General features: G+C 40.6%; 1 protein-coding gene across 2 annotated transcripts in view; it reads left to right on the top strand.

Moving 5' to 3' along the window:
* The window catches only part of fasn (fatty acid synthase), a 34,849-nt gene that overhangs the window by 5,583 nt on the left and 13,638 nt on the right, over nt 1–15,628 (top strand). For both annotated transcript variants that reach the window (XM_049464915.1, XM_049464916.1), the window contains exons 2-25: nt 350–489; nt 1,436–1,588; nt 2,062–2,235; nt 2,501–2,701; nt 3,103–3,225; nt 3,681–3,796; nt 4,364–4,498; nt 4,948–5,410; nt 6,257–6,444; nt 7,542–7,731; nt 8,343–8,437; nt 8,555–8,689; nt 9,328–9,531; nt 9,633–9,748; nt 9,875–10,050; nt 10,148–10,339; nt 10,834–10,914; nt 11,040–11,225; nt 11,512–11,691; nt 11,807–12,010; nt 12,145–12,458; nt 14,558–14,944; nt 15,064–15,228; nt 15,348–15,463. In XM_049464915.1, coding sequence (XP_049320872.1) covers nt 363–489; nt 1,436–1,588; nt 2,062–2,235; nt 2,501–2,701; nt 3,103–3,225; nt 3,681–3,796; nt 4,364–4,498; nt 4,948–5,410; nt 6,257–6,444; nt 7,542–7,731; nt 8,343–8,437; nt 8,555–8,689; nt 9,328–9,531; nt 9,633–9,748; nt 9,875–10,050; nt 10,148–10,339; nt 10,834–10,914; nt 11,040–11,225; nt 11,512–11,691; nt 11,807–12,010; nt 12,145–12,458; nt 14,558–14,944; nt 15,064–15,228; nt 15,348–15,463 — 4,421 coding nt within the window. In that variant the 5' untranslated portion in view covers nt 350–362. The remainder of the gene's footprint in view (nt 1–349; nt 490–1,435; nt 1,589–2,061; nt 2,236–2,500; nt 2,702–3,102; nt 3,226–3,680; nt 3,797–4,363; nt 4,499–4,947; nt 5,411–6,256; nt 6,445–7,541; nt 7,732–8,342; nt 8,438–8,554; nt 8,690–9,327; nt 9,532–9,632; nt 9,749–9,874; nt 10,051–10,147; nt 10,340–10,833; nt 10,915–11,039; nt 11,226–11,511; nt 11,692–11,806; nt 12,011–12,144; nt 12,459–14,557; nt 14,945–15,063; nt 15,229–15,347; nt 15,464–15,628) is intronic.

Below are 15,628 nucleotides of genomic sequence, written 5' to 3' on the forward strand. Positions count from 1 at the left end.
GAGAGACACTTTGTGCCCATTGTGGTGCTTGATTGCATCTCACAGTGCAATCACAAGCAGGAATCCCGTCCCCGTTCCGGCTCCGCTGATGGCTGTTGTATGGACAGTATGAGCATGAGTGCACTAGCCCTGAAACGGGAAACAAAGCATACAGTCCTCAAATGGACCCCCCTCTAAGCACCCCCTCCTCCCCTAGCCTTCTCCTGGCCTCAGTGGTCACCAACTTGTGGTTTGAAATGGGTCACACATACACGCACAGTCCCGAGCTGCCAACTGACAGACTGTCATTGTTAATGGTCTGTCTCCTCTGACTGCTGTTTCTTTCTCTTCTGTCTATGTGGATCCACAGTAACTCTCACACCATGGAGGATATCGTCATAGCTGGAATTTCAGGTCGGCTGCCTGAGTCTGACAGTTTGGAAGAATTTTGGCAGAACCTTTTCAATGGAGTCGACATGGTCACAGAGGACGACAGGAGGTGGAAACCAGGTATCTTCAGATTCAGATCATATGAATAATTCTACTGTTTTACCATAAATGTATTTGGGTGTACATTGACTAACTGACCTATCACCAATGAAGTATTTCATTTGCCTATTAAAAATCATAAACTTACATATTGAATTTATGTCCAACACTGTATTAATTATTAGTTCACTACCAGTTCAGTACAATTTTTCTTCTTTTTAGAGTCTGTATAACCAAAATGCAGTATGTTTAGATGGTGCTACAGTAATGTGATAATGCATGCATTTTTATAACCCTATAGTATTAGCTAGATGTTACATTTCCCTGTAATGCTAAAACACTTAGATTTAGGCCCAAACAGGATAACATCTTTAACCAGAGCTCTAAGAACAGTGGTTTTCCGTTAAATATGCCTGCTGGAGTAGATTTAAAGTACGATAATCATGCTGATAAACTACATCGGTACATGATAATTTCACGTAGTGTTAGTCAGTTTGTACCATCTTTTCACTGAGATAAGTGTAGCAGAATCACGATGTCCAGATTTGTACTGCCATGTAAAGGAGCTTTTTAAGTAAGAAAAAAAAGTGCAATTGGAGAAATTACGTTTTTGTGTGACAATAAATATATATAAAGACAGATTTTGTATATTTAACATGAAAGAATATATCTGTTCAGCAACTAACGACTCATTAAATTTTCAGCATGCTCTCTGGTTTCTCTGCTTTACTGGTCTCCTTGCCTACCTGGCTGCTACTCCATGGTGGCCTTGGCTGGCCTGGCATCTTCTGAATACACCCCTCTCTCCACTCCAACCTGCTAATGTTCACATTCATGTGCTAAAGTAGCAGCAGGCTTAGGTCACTGAGGCCTGAGGCAGACCTTTGATACAACAGAAAATGTCTTTTTTTTTTTTTTCCCCTCCTGGTTCTCATCAGTAACCACACTGCATATTTTCGCTTTCTAGGTCTGTACGGACTTCCTCGCAGAAATGGGAAACTAAAAGAAATAGACAGATTTGACGCAGCCTTTTTTGGTGTCCATCCCAAACAAGCCCACACCATGGATCCACAGCTGAGGCTTATGCTAGAGATATCATACGAGGCCATCGTTGATGGAGGTCAGTTGCACAGTATAATGGAGAGAATCTCCTTTAAATTAATGGTTAGATGATGATTCATTAGAAGCTACTGAGATTGGTTCTTCTACTGCATGGCCCCAAATAACCCCTTTGATAGCTTCCAAGGGTATAATGTACACTATTATGGCATTTACAATTACCCTTTTGTTAGAAATGCCTTTTTTGCTTTACTACAGTATAATTCTTATATTGATCTCAAAATAAAAACAAAACACAACGTTGAATTGACCCCTTAATGGACAATTAGTCAGTGACAGATGCTGTAAATAATGTAATTATTTTTTTTAATATATATTTTAAATTTTATATATAATAGAAATGTGTTTACAGATAAAATTATTAAATATTTTCTTTCATGTTGTTATATAATTTTTTTTTTTAAACCTATGGTATTGTTAAAAGTACATGGGGATGGTAGTGTTAATGCTGATTTGTATGCTGTAACCTGACAGGCATAAACCCAGTTTCCATGCGTGGCACTAAGACTGGTGTATACATTGGAGTGAGTGGTTCTGAAGCTGGAGAAGCTTTCAGCAAAGACCCAGAGGAGCTCCTGGGCTACAGTATGACCGGCTGTCAGCGTGCCATGTTCGCCAATCGTCTTTCTTACTTCTTTGACTTCAATGGTAAGCAAAACCTTCATCTTTCAAATATACTTTGACCATAGTCAGTAAAAGATAGTAATCAGTAGTAAAGGTCTAGCAAAGAAGATTTCACCAATTATTGTTAAGTTATTGTAGTACCTCACTGTTGTTACTATAGGTCATGTCATGATTGCTGTGAGTCACTTCTTGCATGGTGGTGTGATGTGTGAACATGCGCTGATTTGATTGCATGACTCAGGCGAAGCTGGTTCTGACTGTGTGCTCCTATGTGGTTGTTTTTTTTCAGGCCCCAGCACAGCCATCGACACAGCATGCTCTTCCAGTCTCCTGGCTCTAGAGAATGCTTTTCAGGCTATTCGCCACGGCCAAATTGATTCAGCCCTTGTTGGGGGAGTCAACTTGCTCCTCAAGCCCAACACCTCAGTGCAGTTCATGAAACTGGGCATGCTCAGCCCTGATGGATCCTGCAAGTCTTTTGACTCATCAGGTAACCTGCAGATTGTGTACGATGCTAAATTTAGGCTATAACACATATTTATAAACTGCTAATGTAGGATTACAGGGTGCCCTTATAGCTGTAAATGTCTTCCATTTACACTAGTACACTACACAACTTTTAGCCAGATTTTAACTCTGTATTTCCAGTTGTGATGAGTCTGTGCTAAGTGGCTCTAGTTTGCAGACTCTGGTGAAAGTTGTGTGGTGTATGATAGGATGTATGATAGTGTATGATTCACCTCAACTCAAGTCTGAACCCACTCTATCAGTAGCCTAAGAAAACACACCTTAAAAAGTGCACTAAAAGTTAATAATAAAAACATGGCATTCTATAAAATTTGTAAGTTATATTTAAAAATGTTAAAACCTATATGATATATTTCCTCCCAGGAAATGGCTACTGTCGTTCAGAAGCTGCTGTGGCTGTACTCCTGATGAAGAAGTCCATGGCCAAGAGAGTTTATGCCACAGTGCTCAACGCTGGCAACAACACAGACGGCTACAAAGAGCAAGGTATTACAAATCTCCTTTAAATCTGCCAAAATACTTTACTAGCTTGCTCTCAATCCAAATCCTCTGAAGCCACAACATATTACTGTAATGGAGAGAAGTGACCCGGTTCCCTTGGTCCTTAAAGCTGTCCCCTTTCCCCCAGTGCCTGCTGGCTTTCAGACGGTGTTTCTAAACATACTGCTGAAATGGGTGAGGGGGGGTATGCCAACATGTTATCCAGGGCTCCTTCCATGCTGGGGCTCAGGTGACATAGCAGGCATACTAGCTGTCATGTCAGATTACCTTCCAGAATCCACACCTCTCAAACTATATATATAAACAAAACAAGACACTCAGTGTTAAGAAAAAAATTGTTTTTGTAATATCCTGATGCACAGTGAGTGGATAAATGATCACAAGTTATCACAGGACATGCAGGATATTAAAAGGTGTTTTGTCTTTATCTATTTGTGCAGGTGTGACGTTTCCCTCTGGGGACATGCAGCAGCTCCTGGTCCGCTCCCTCTACCAAGAGGCCAACATCTCACCTGAGCAGGTGGAGTACATTGAGGCCCATGGCACTGGCACTAAGGTAAGGCAGTATGTGCATATACAGCTCTGAAAAAAATACGTGACCACTTAAAAATGATGTGTTTCTTTAATTTTACCAAATTAAAAACCTATGAAATGTAATCAAGAGAATGATGGATGATCACAAGCCATCAAACCAAGCTGAACTGCTTGAATATTTGCAACAGGAGTGGCATAAAGTTATCCAAAAGCAGTGTGTAAGACTGGTGGAGGAGAACATACCAAGATGCATAAAAACTGTGATTAAAAACCAGGGTTATTCCACCAAATATTGATTTCTGAATTCTTAAAACTTTATGAATATGAACTTGTTTTCTTTGCATTATTTAATGTCTGAAAGCTCTGCATCTTTTTTGTTATTTTTGCCATTTCTCATTTTCTGCATATAAATGCTCTTAATGATATTTTAATTTGGAATGTGGGAGAACTGATTCAGAAACTGAAGTGGTCTCTTAATTTTTAATTCCAGAGCTTTATTTGTCTAAACACAGTTTTTTAAAATGTGTGTTTAAATCATGAGACAAACATTGTTGTATGTGTTTGTTTTTTTTTTTCTTTTTTTAAATAGGTTGGGGATCCACAGGAGGTGAACGGCATTGTCAGTGTGTTCTGCGAGTCACAGCGGGATCCTCTACTTATTGGCTCCACTAAATCCAACATGGGCCATCCTGAGCCTGCCTCTGGGCTGGCTGCCCTCGCAAAAGTGAGTAGACCACTAAGTAGAACAAGTGCTTCTTATTAGACCTTCCATAAATCCACACTACTCTCGTGTAGGTTGAACAATATGGGCAAAAATGATTTCATAAAATATTTCTTAATCATCTTTTCCATATTTAACCATATTTTGATCAGTAGTTTACTTAGCAAAATCCAAAATAAAATGCATTTGTTAAAAAACTCTTATTATGAAGCCTTAAATTGCCGGCCTCACAGACAAACATTGCAGCCAGTCTTGACAGTGCTGGGCATTTTAACAGTTTTTCAGACTTGAGTTACTTGCTAATAGGTGGTTTATACTGTCTGATATATGTATATAATGTCTCCACATTACTGTGGTCTTTAGCTATTAAATAAAATTATCTATACAATATTTTTCTTTTTTTTTTAACATAAAAGGCATCCAACACACTATCCCCTCCTCTCTTCTCTCAGGTGGTCTTATCTCTGGAGCACGGCGTGTGGGCACCCAACATTCACTTCCAGAACCCCAACCCAGACATCCCTGCACTGACCGACGGGCGCCTGCGTGTCGTCTCCGAGCCTATTCCAGTCCGGGGGGGCATTGTGGGCATCAACTCATTTGGTTTTGGAGGCTCTAATGTCCATGTGATCCTGAGTCCACCTAAGCCCCACCCTCCTGCACCAGAATCTCCACTATCTGTCCCCAGACTGATGCAGGCATGTGGGCGCACTGAGGAGGCAACCGCCTTAATCTTTCAGAAAGCTGAGGAGAACAGCCAGAACCCAGCTTTGCTGACCCTGCTGAACGACGTGTCTGCTGTCCCCACCGCGAGCATGCCCTTCAGAGGGTACTCACTGCTGGGAGCTCAAGGGGAAGTGAAAGAGGTCCAGCAGACCCAGCCCACACCCAGACCTCTCTGGTACATCTGTTCTGGTGAGTGGAGGAGCATTAACCTGCTGTCTGAGCCTAAACCAGTTGACAATTTAGCGTGGCTTTAGCATAATGCTTATGAAATAAAATAATAAAAACCCAAAAACTAATTAGTGTTACTAATAACACAATTGGACACACACTAATAGGACAAATCCATCGTTCTCAGAGTCCAATATAAAATAAAGTTGTCCAAATAAAATGAAAAAATGTATTATTTATATGTTATATATTATTTGATAGTTATATATCTGACCTAAGGATTCCTGACTCTTATTATGGAACAAGCTGACAATATAGTTAATCAGCCTCTATGCTAACAGCCATACTTCATACATACATACACAATTGAACACACTAATGGGACAAATCATACATTCTGCAGAAGTCACCGTTTGGGCTAAGTGTACATAAGTGAGTGTATGTAAAAAAAAAACTTTGTGTGCACAAATATGATGTTAATCAAGTCAAGATATTTATGTAATGATTATGGCAGTTTTAGCTAGGGTTTATACCTGTGTGCTGAGGTTATATAGGGCACCTGTAAATTAAAGGAAAAGCAAAGTAATATGCACCTGCACTTGTGAACCTTAAGCTTTGGCATAGATGGAGCGCAGAGTCTGATACTAAGGCTAGCTTTATTTTGCATTACAACATATTTGTATTAGATGAAAATCATGCACAGTGCTTGTGACAACCCGTAATAAAAATGTTGCATCAAACAAAATAGGTTAAAGGCTATAGAAGACTGCCGGACAAGGGCATGTTTGTGATTGAACCTGTTATAAAAATAAAAATTTTGTTGTTCTCCAGCCTAAAGTGTGTGTCTCTGCGTGTGATTTTGTCCAGGTATGGGTACGCAGTGGGCCGGTATGGGTCGTAGCCTGATGCAGCTGCCGGAGTTCAGAGAATCTATCCTCCGCTCAGACGAGGCTCTGAAGGAAACGGGGCTGTGTGTGTCGCGTCTGCTGATGGAGGCTGATGAAAACACCTTCGAGGATACAGTCCATGCCTTTGTGGGCCTCGCAGCCATCCAGGTCAAAGTTCTTCAATGCCACACTCATACCCAGTTACTGAACTGTGGCTACCATTACTTTACTCTGTTAAGATCAGTCACTTAGTGCCTGACAGTCTGAGCATTGCAACATACATGTGAACTGTGAATGATGCTGTGTGGGTCATTTCCTCATACCCTGTGTTTTGAAATCCGTTCTGTCTGCGTAGATATCTCTGCCCTGTGCAACACAGTTGGCCATCGTCCATTTTCTCATGCATTTTATTATTTTAGCAAATGACCCACAGTTGCAATTCTTATTTTAATGGTTTGTGATGTCCTTCTTCAGTTTCAAAAATACATTGTAATTTTCTAATTTATTTAGCTTATGTAGTAATTTACTATGGACACCTTAAGTTTAACCTCTGCTAAATATGGGCACAATATGAGAAATATTAAGTGAAATTAATATTATGTTTAACATACAGCAAGAGTCTTCAGTTCCTTGAAAATACAAGTGTGAAGGTTGTGATTTTATTCATGTCATCCATTACTTTCATAAAGGGCCATTTATCAAAAGATCAAATCAAATTTGATATTGTGACAAAGCAAATTTACAGAAATGTGGTAGAAGGACAGAGAATTAGACAAAACTTTAAACGTAAAACATAGAGCATAGAACCCCCTGTGAGCTACAGTGGCAAGGAACAATTCCTTCAGAATGGAGAAGGAGGGAACCTTGGGAGATACCAAGGCTCACATATAAGGGGGACCCATCCTCCTCTGGTCAGACAGAAGACGACCATGGACAGGGAATTCAGAGAAACATTTAAATAGCCTGAAAATAGCTAAATTAGCGAAATAGTTTTTTCCTTTAAAATCTTTGATACTTAAAGTGAATGTGCTTAAAAACATGTTATATCAACTCTTAAAAGACTTACTAACTTAACCAGGCAGCACTACAGATGTATCAAAAACCTCCCACTTTAAAAAAGCTTTCAAATTATTTTAAGTGAAGTTTAACATTCCTTTCTATTTGAAAAATATATTGTTACACAGTGTTTGTATAAAATTGAAAAAACTTTGCTGCAGACACAAGAGGCACATTATATTAATATTGATCCTCATATAATCCTCCAGATTGCACAAATAGACATGCTGCAGAGGATGGGTCTCCAGCCAGATGGAATTGTGGGCCATTCCGTGGGAGAACTGGCTTGTGGTTATGCTGATGGCTCCCTCAGCCACACTGAGGCCATCCTGGCTGCCTACTGGAGAGGCAGGAGCATCAAAGAAGCCAACCTTCCTGCTGGAGGCATGGCTGCAGTAGGTAAGAGACTTTGCTTATTTGTTTGGAAACAAGAACCCCACTTAACTCCCTATCTTCTCTGTAATGAAGGAACCACAGACACGTCACATTCAGCATTATTCAGTGCTGGTAAATGGTAGGGATGTAAAGAAATATTGATATTGTATTATATTGTATTGTATTATTGTATTATCGCATTATATTTTGTGCTGTTTGTTAAAAACATAGTTGATTTGTTTTATTGTTAGTTTAGATGTAAAGGTTGATGAAAGTTGTATTTAAACTCCAACCTCTAGATAGCAGTGTTGCACTATTCTGATTACATTAAAAGTTTACTTTTTTTTCTCTCGTATTTAATAAATAATAGTGGTGTTATTTTACACTATGATGGATCAAAAAGACCATGTGTCGGATGTAAGCAAGATCAATTTGCTTAGATATTCTAAGTATTGTTTTTTATTGATTTTATTGAGCCCTAGTCTGTACTGCTGCATGTCTTTAGTGGAAATGAGACCCTGATTATTAACTTTCAAACTTCTCTGTTACAAAATATTTTTTTATCAAGGTCCCCCAGATACTCAAAAAAATTTTTTTGTTTGTTTAATTTAAATGTTTAACTTTTTTTTTGTCAGGGCTGACCTGGGAAGAGTGTAAGGCTCAGTGCCCACAGGGAGTTGTGCCTGCTTGCCACAATGCAGAGGACACAGTCACTATCTCCGGACCACAGGTATTATATTCTTATCTGTTTTTATTGTTGTTCAGCTTTAAACTGTTCACTAAAGGATCTGGATTTAAAAATAATGTAAGTGTTTATTTAGCTAATTTTGTGTTTGTGTGTGTGTAGGAAGCTGTCAGCAAGTTTGTGGCCGAGCTGAAGAAGACTGGCGTGTTTGCCAAAGAAGTGCGCAGTGCTGGTGTTGCATTCCACTCCTATTACATGGCCTCAATTGCTCCAGCACTGCTCGCTGCTCTGCAAAAGGTAAGCCAGCACTTGTCCGAAGCTCCACAGCACCACCTGGTGTTTTTTCCTCTGTCATGCTGTTGCTTCAAGGTGTGCTAGAATATTAGTCATATGGACTATAGGAAGGAACAGGGCTAAGGATAGTCTTTTAGTAAAGGCAGCAGTTCTGTAAATACCTAAATTGTTCCTTTCCTGGTTTTCCTGGTTTCGGGCAAAAAAATAAAATAATCCCATAATAAAGCAGTTAACTAATTTTTAAAGATATAAAAGTTTGATTTGCCGTATTTTTGGACTATATATATTTTCCCAAAAATCAACAGTGCGCATTATAATCCTGTGCACTTTATAATACACTTAGTGGCTAATGCTAATGCTGCTGCACCCAGCCTTAATGCTGGAAAACCTTCACTGAAAATGGAAGCGCTTTACTCACCCAATTTTTTTTTTGTTTGTTTTTTAGAAGAGTAAAAACCTTTTAAATTATTGCTCATGTCCATATATTGTACAAGTCGACAGTTTGGTTATCTTGACAGGCTTTGCTGATACAAACAAGAGGTTTTCCTTGTGTTTGAGTGTCTTTAGCACCAAAAAGAATCATTTTTCTATACTACTCAATCTACTTTTCAAATTAATGAATTTATTTTGTGTTCTTTAAGGTGATAAAAAGCCCTAGGCCTCGCTCTGCCCGCTGGATCAGTACATCCATCCCCCAGTCAGACTGGGAGAGCCCTCTGGCCCTCTACTCTTCAGCTGAGTACCACGTCAACAACCTGGTGAGCCCTGTGCTCTTCCAAGAAGGCCTGAGCCACGTGCCTGACAATGCTGTGGTGGTGGAGATAGCACCACACGCCCTCCTGCAGGTGAGGAAAGATACAGGAGACAAGAAAGCGTACTTTACACACCCTTTAAACACAGCAGTAGAACCTATTCAGTATATATGCTTCTATATATTATCCTACAGGCTATCCTAAAGCGCAGCCTCAAGCCCACTTGCTCTATTCTACCATTGATGAAGAGAGGACATGCCAACAACTTGGAGTTCTTCCTTTCGCATATAGGGAAGGTCTACATGAATGGGTCAGTACTAAGTACTATTAAGACTTGTGAAGCCTTTGGAAAATATGGAAAGTATACTTGTCATATATATTTGAATCCCTGATAAACGATTAATTAAACAAAATAACTTTTGTTGTGCTTTTGCAGTATCAATGTGGACAGTAACCGCCTTTATCCTGCTGTGGAGTTCCCTGTCCCAGTCGGCACACCCCTCATCTCCCCTCTTATCCAATGGGACCATTCTCAGACCTGGGATGTCCCCAAGGTGGAAGATTTTCCAGCTGGTTCTGGAGGCTCCACCTCAGCTAGTGTATATAACATTGGTAAGTTAAGACTTGAAGGTTTTCAGTTAGACTCTTTATGGACAGGTGCTTAAATGTGTTGCTCAATTTCAATGTGTTTTCAAACTTCTCTGTGCAGATGTAAACCCTGAATCCCCAGACCACTACATGATTGGCCACTGTATTGACGGGCGGGTCCTGTACCCAGCCACAGGTTATCTGGTGCTGGCATGGAGAACACTTATGAAGAGTCTTGGCACTGTTTTTGAGCACACTCCGGTTACTTTTGAGGACGTCACCATCCATAGAGCCACTATTCTGCCCAAGACTGGTGAGATTTTTACTGCAGGGATTTAAATTGTTAAGATCAGTTTCGTAGGCCCGACTATAAAACACAGTGGAGCTCTACAATTCTTAACAGTGTCTGTATTAGAGTTAACAACTGAAAAATTCAATGGGATGCCATGTATATACAGTAGTTCATTATTTCATCTCACACTCCTGTTATTACCAACTGTCTCAAACTTAGGCATACTGCATTAACAATAAAGGAACGATAATCAATGGTTGGCTCATTACAAAAGCAGACAAGGCTCTCACATGAGCCTCATAGGTGGTACTTGCAAGTTTTAGTTTGATCATGGCTGGTACATAGTCTAAAATATTTGAGGATGATGTAGAGTATCTGACCAAATGTTTTAAATTGGCAAACCCTATTGATAGCAATTAACATGGGTTTGACCTTAATCAGGAAGAAGAGAATGTGAAAGGAAGTGAACCATCTTGTTTGATTTCATCTAATTGCTTCACTGTATTATCTTTTAGGATCTGTTCAGTTGGAGGTACGCCTTATGCCTGCCACTAACCGCTTTGAGGTGTCTGAGAATGGCAACTTAGCAGTCAGTGGTAAGCTACCCATGTTTTTTCCTTAATTAAATGTTAGTGTGCATCACATACTGTTTGTATATTAGCTCATCAGGAAAGCTAATGTAAGTACATCTGGTATATTCTCATGCTCCTGACTCTTTCAGGAAAAGTCAGTGTGCTGGAGGATGTAGCACTAGATTCCTTCCGCTCTCAACTGGAAGAACCTGTGACTCTGGAGGCAGAGGACCCGAAACTGAGACTGAAAGCTGGAGATATCTACAAGGAGCTGCGTCTGCGTGGATATGACTATGGCAAAACCTTCCAGGGCATTCTGGAGTCCAACAATGCCGGTAAATAGCTGTCCTCTAATACTTCTCATAATTAGTGCTGCGTGATTTGACCTCAAATCAGTTTCAGGATCAGTTGAACATTTTATTTTGATTGCAATTAACAAACAATGAAAACAGCTTTATTATTATTATTATTATCTTTGGTATAAGCTGCTCAGGTTTATTAATAAAAAAACAATATAACTGCAAGATTTATTTAGATAGAGGTTCTGATTTTATTTTTTTATTTTTTTTATGTACGAATCATATTTTGTACTGTATAACTTACTGTGTCCTGGTTTTGCAGGGGACCATGGGAAGTTGCAGTGGACGGGCAACTGGGTGACATTCCTGGATACCATGCTGCAGATGATTGTGGTCGGCTTGTCCGGTCGCAGCCTGCGCCTTCCTACCCGTATTCGCTCGGTGTGTGTGAACCCCACTGTACATGAGCAGAAGGTTCAGGACTACACAGAGGAAAGGAAAGGTAAAACAGTTAGTTTGAATGCATTATTTTGTGTCCTGGATCCTAAGAGCTGAAGATGTTCTTCATAAAATATCAAATGTCTAATTTGTTTTTTTTTTACATTTTTTTTCTTCAGCTGTTGATGTTCATGTCAACCGCTGCCTGGACAACATCACAGCCGGTGGAGTTCAGATCTGCGGCCTCCATGCCACTGTAGCCCCACGTCGCCAACAGCAACAAACCCCACCTACTCTGGAGGAGTTTGTCTTTGTGCCCTATGAGGAGAGAGAGTGCCTGCGATCGAATGAGAAACTGGAGGACCAACTGAGACATTGCAAAGGTAAAGTTGCTGCTCATATTCTGAAAATTTCTCTTCTTTAATAGGTCACTCACTTGTAACATTGTATTGTATATGCTAGGATCAACATAACTATGCTGTATGTCTAAACCAGTGCCTATATGTCGCTTCTACAGGTCTGATCAGCCGTCTCCAGAGGAAACTGGTTAACCAGGGTGTGAAAATCTCCATCCCTGGCCTGGAGAATGTTTCTGGGGACCAGCTGATAAGTGCAGAGGCAGAGGGTGGCCTGCTGCATCTTCTGTCAGTACTGTGTGGCCTGGAGCTGAACGGTAACCTGCACTCAGAACTGCAGCAGACTGTGCAGAAGGAGAGGGACTGTCTGCTGCAGGATCCACTCCTCAATGGCCTACTGGACTCACACAATCTGCGTCACTGTCTGGACACCGCCTTGGAGAATTCCAGCCCTGGCAAACTCAAAGTTGTGGAGGTAAAGTACATTTAAGTGCTAATTTGGCAAAGAAAATCTAATTCAATTTCCCAAGTGTAATTGATTACCCAATATGTTTAGTGTCTACCTTTTTGTTGGATCTACGAAGCTGGTGGCCATAACAAAAAATAATAAAAGCTAATTAAAGCAAAGCCCCATCAATTAGCACCTATTTGCATGCTTAAGTCATCACAATTTTTAAGCAAAAGCAAAATACAGCTATATACAGTTGTGGTCAAAAGTTTACATACACTTGTAAAAAAACATAATGTTATGGCTGTCTTGAGTTTTCAATAAGTTCTACAACTCTTATTTTTCTGTGATAGAGTGATCGGAACACATACATGTTTGTCACAAAAAACAGTCATAAAATTTGGTTCTTTCATAAATTTATTATGGGTCTGCTGAAAATGTCGCCAAATCTGCTGGGTCAAAAATATACATACAGCAACATTAGTATTTGGTTACATGTCCCTTGGCCATTTTCACGGCAACTAGGCGCTTTTGGTAGCCATCCACAAGCTCCTGGCAAGCTTCAGGTCGAATGTTTGACCACTCTTCTTGACAGAATTGGTGCAGTTCAGCTAAATGTGATGGTTTTCTTGCATGAACCCGTTTCTTTAGCACTGTCCACATGTTCTCAATGGGGTTTAAGTCAGGACTTTGGGAAGGCCATTCTAAAACCTTAATTCTAGCCTGGTTTAGCCATTCCTTTACCACTTTTGATGTGTGTTTTGGGTCATTGTCTTGTTGGAACACCCAACTGCGCCCAAGACCCAACCTTCGGGCTGATGGTTTTAGGTTTTCCTGCAGAATTTGGAGGTAATCCTCCTTCTTCATTATCCCATTTACTTTCTGCAAAGAACCAGTTCCACTGGCAGCAAAACATCCCCAGAGCATAATACTACCACCACCATGCTTGACAGTAGGCATGGTGTTCCTGGGATTAAAGGCCTCACCTTTTCTCCTCCAAACATATTGCTGGGTGTTGTGGCCAAACAGCTCAATTTTTGTTTCGTCTGACCAGAGAACTTTCCTCCAGAAGATTTTATCTTTGTCCATGTGATCAGCAGCAAACTTCAGCCGAGTCTTAAGGTGCCTTTTCTGGAGCAAGGGCTTCTTTCTTGCACGGCAGCCTCTCAGTCCATGGCGATGTAAAACACGCTTGACTGTGGAGACTGACACCTGTGTTCCATCAGCTTCCAAATCCTTGCAGACCTGCTTCTTGGTGATTCTTGGTTGACTCTTGACCATCCTGACCAATCTCCTCTCGGCAGCATGTGATAGCTTGCGTTTTCTTCCTGATCGTGGCAGTGACACAACTGTTCCATGCACTTTATACTTGCGTATAATTGTCTGCACAGTTGCTCTTGGGACCTGTAGCTGCTTTGAAATGGCTCCAAGTGACTTCCCTGACTTGTTCAAGTCAATAATTCGCTTTTTCAGATCCACACTGAGTTCCTTTGACTTTCCCATTGTAGCTTTTGTAGCTGAGTCTAATCACTGGGTCAAATGAGCCCTATTTAAATGGGCTCATGAGAAGTCAACAGCTGTAGTCAATCAGAATCACTTACAAGAAGTGAAGAGGCCATGACATGAAGCTAATTTGATTGACACAACTCGCTACATCACCAAAATTGACAAATTTTGTAGCTGTATGTATATTTTTGACCCAGCAGATTTGGTGACATTTTCAGCAGACCCATAATAAATTTATGAAAGAACCAAATTTTATGACTGTTTTTTGTGACAAACATGTATGTGTTCCGATCACTCTATCACAGAAAAATAAGAGTTGTAGAACTTATTGAAAACTCAAGACAGCCATAACATTTATGTTTTTTTACAAGTGTATGTAAACTTTTGACCACAACTGTACCTATCATTACAGAACAACCCTCATTGAGATTGTGTAACAATTTTAAGCACTTTGCACAATTATAATTGATGGCCTACAAGTTACTTTACATGTTTGCTGCACTTATCTTTGTTCCTCCAATGCAAAACAAAAGAAAATGTGTCCAGACATGTACAAAACAAGCTGGTCAGCTAGTTTAGGATATTCATCTCAGTCTCACTCTGTCTTTCTCTCATGTCAGGCTCTCTCCAGCGAAGGCCGTGTGTTCTCCCGAGCCGTCAGCCTCCTCAACATTCAGCCAATGTTGCGCCTGGACTACACAGCGTCTGACCTCAACACAGAGCTGCTAGCAGCCCAGCAGAGCTCTCTGGAAGAGCAGGGCATCTCCGCTGCACAGTGGGATCCTCAGCAGGGTCCAGCTTCAGGAAATCTGACTGGTGCTGACCTGGTGGTGTGCAACTGTGCTCCAGGGGTTGTGGCAAGCCCAGCCACACTGCTGGAAAACCTGGCCTCATCTGCTAAGGAGGGGGGCTTTGTGCTACTTCACACCCTGTTGAGAGGGGACACACTGGGGGAGACTGTGGCCTTCCTCAACTCTTTGGACAATCAGAATGGACTGCTGACTCAGGTGTGTGGAAGCATCGCTAAGTTGTTTAAGCCTGGTTTAAGCTGGATAGTGTGGTAGTGTTTGTGTGTCTGGTGCATCTACTAGCATGCATTTCATTCATTGTATGTGTGTGTCTGCAGGTGGAATGGGAGAAGCTGTTTGAGAAGGCCTCTCTCAAAGTGCTCATGATGAAGAAGTCATTCTACGGCTCAGTTCTCTTCCTTGGACGTAGACAGACTGCTGAAAAACAGCCTATCGCATTGTCCGTGGACTCTACTGACTACAAATGGGTGGAGAATCTGAAGGTAAGCTGTGCTCTGTAACTGCAGTATATAATAATGTGTAATATTAAATTATTAGTATTCCATAAAGTTCTAAAATGTACAATATGTACCTTTTTATCTTTTAATCTTGCTTCTTTTAGAGCATACTTGCTGAGGCATCAGAGAAACCAGTGTGGATTACTGCTACTAACAGCCATAATGGAGTGGTGGGAATGGTCAACTGTCTCAGACAGGAACCTGGAGGCAACCGCATTCGGTTAGTTCATTTAATATCATTATCATTTAGATTTTTAATGCTTTCGATTCAACAATGGGTTTGAAATGACTCAGCAGTTAAAAAGCATTTGATTTCTTTGTCCTGAGGCACTTTTTCTTAGGGTCTTAATCCATCTGTACAATGAATCAGGTTTTTGCATTTTAT

Source organism: Astyanax mexicanus, chromosome 15 (genome assembly GCF_023375975.1).
Source record: "Astyanax mexicanus isolate ESR-SI-001 chromosome 15, AstMex3_surface, whole genome shotgun sequence".
Taxonomy (NCBI): domain Eukaryota; kingdom Metazoa; phylum Chordata; class Actinopteri; order Characiformes; family Acestrorhamphidae; genus Astyanax; species Astyanax mexicanus.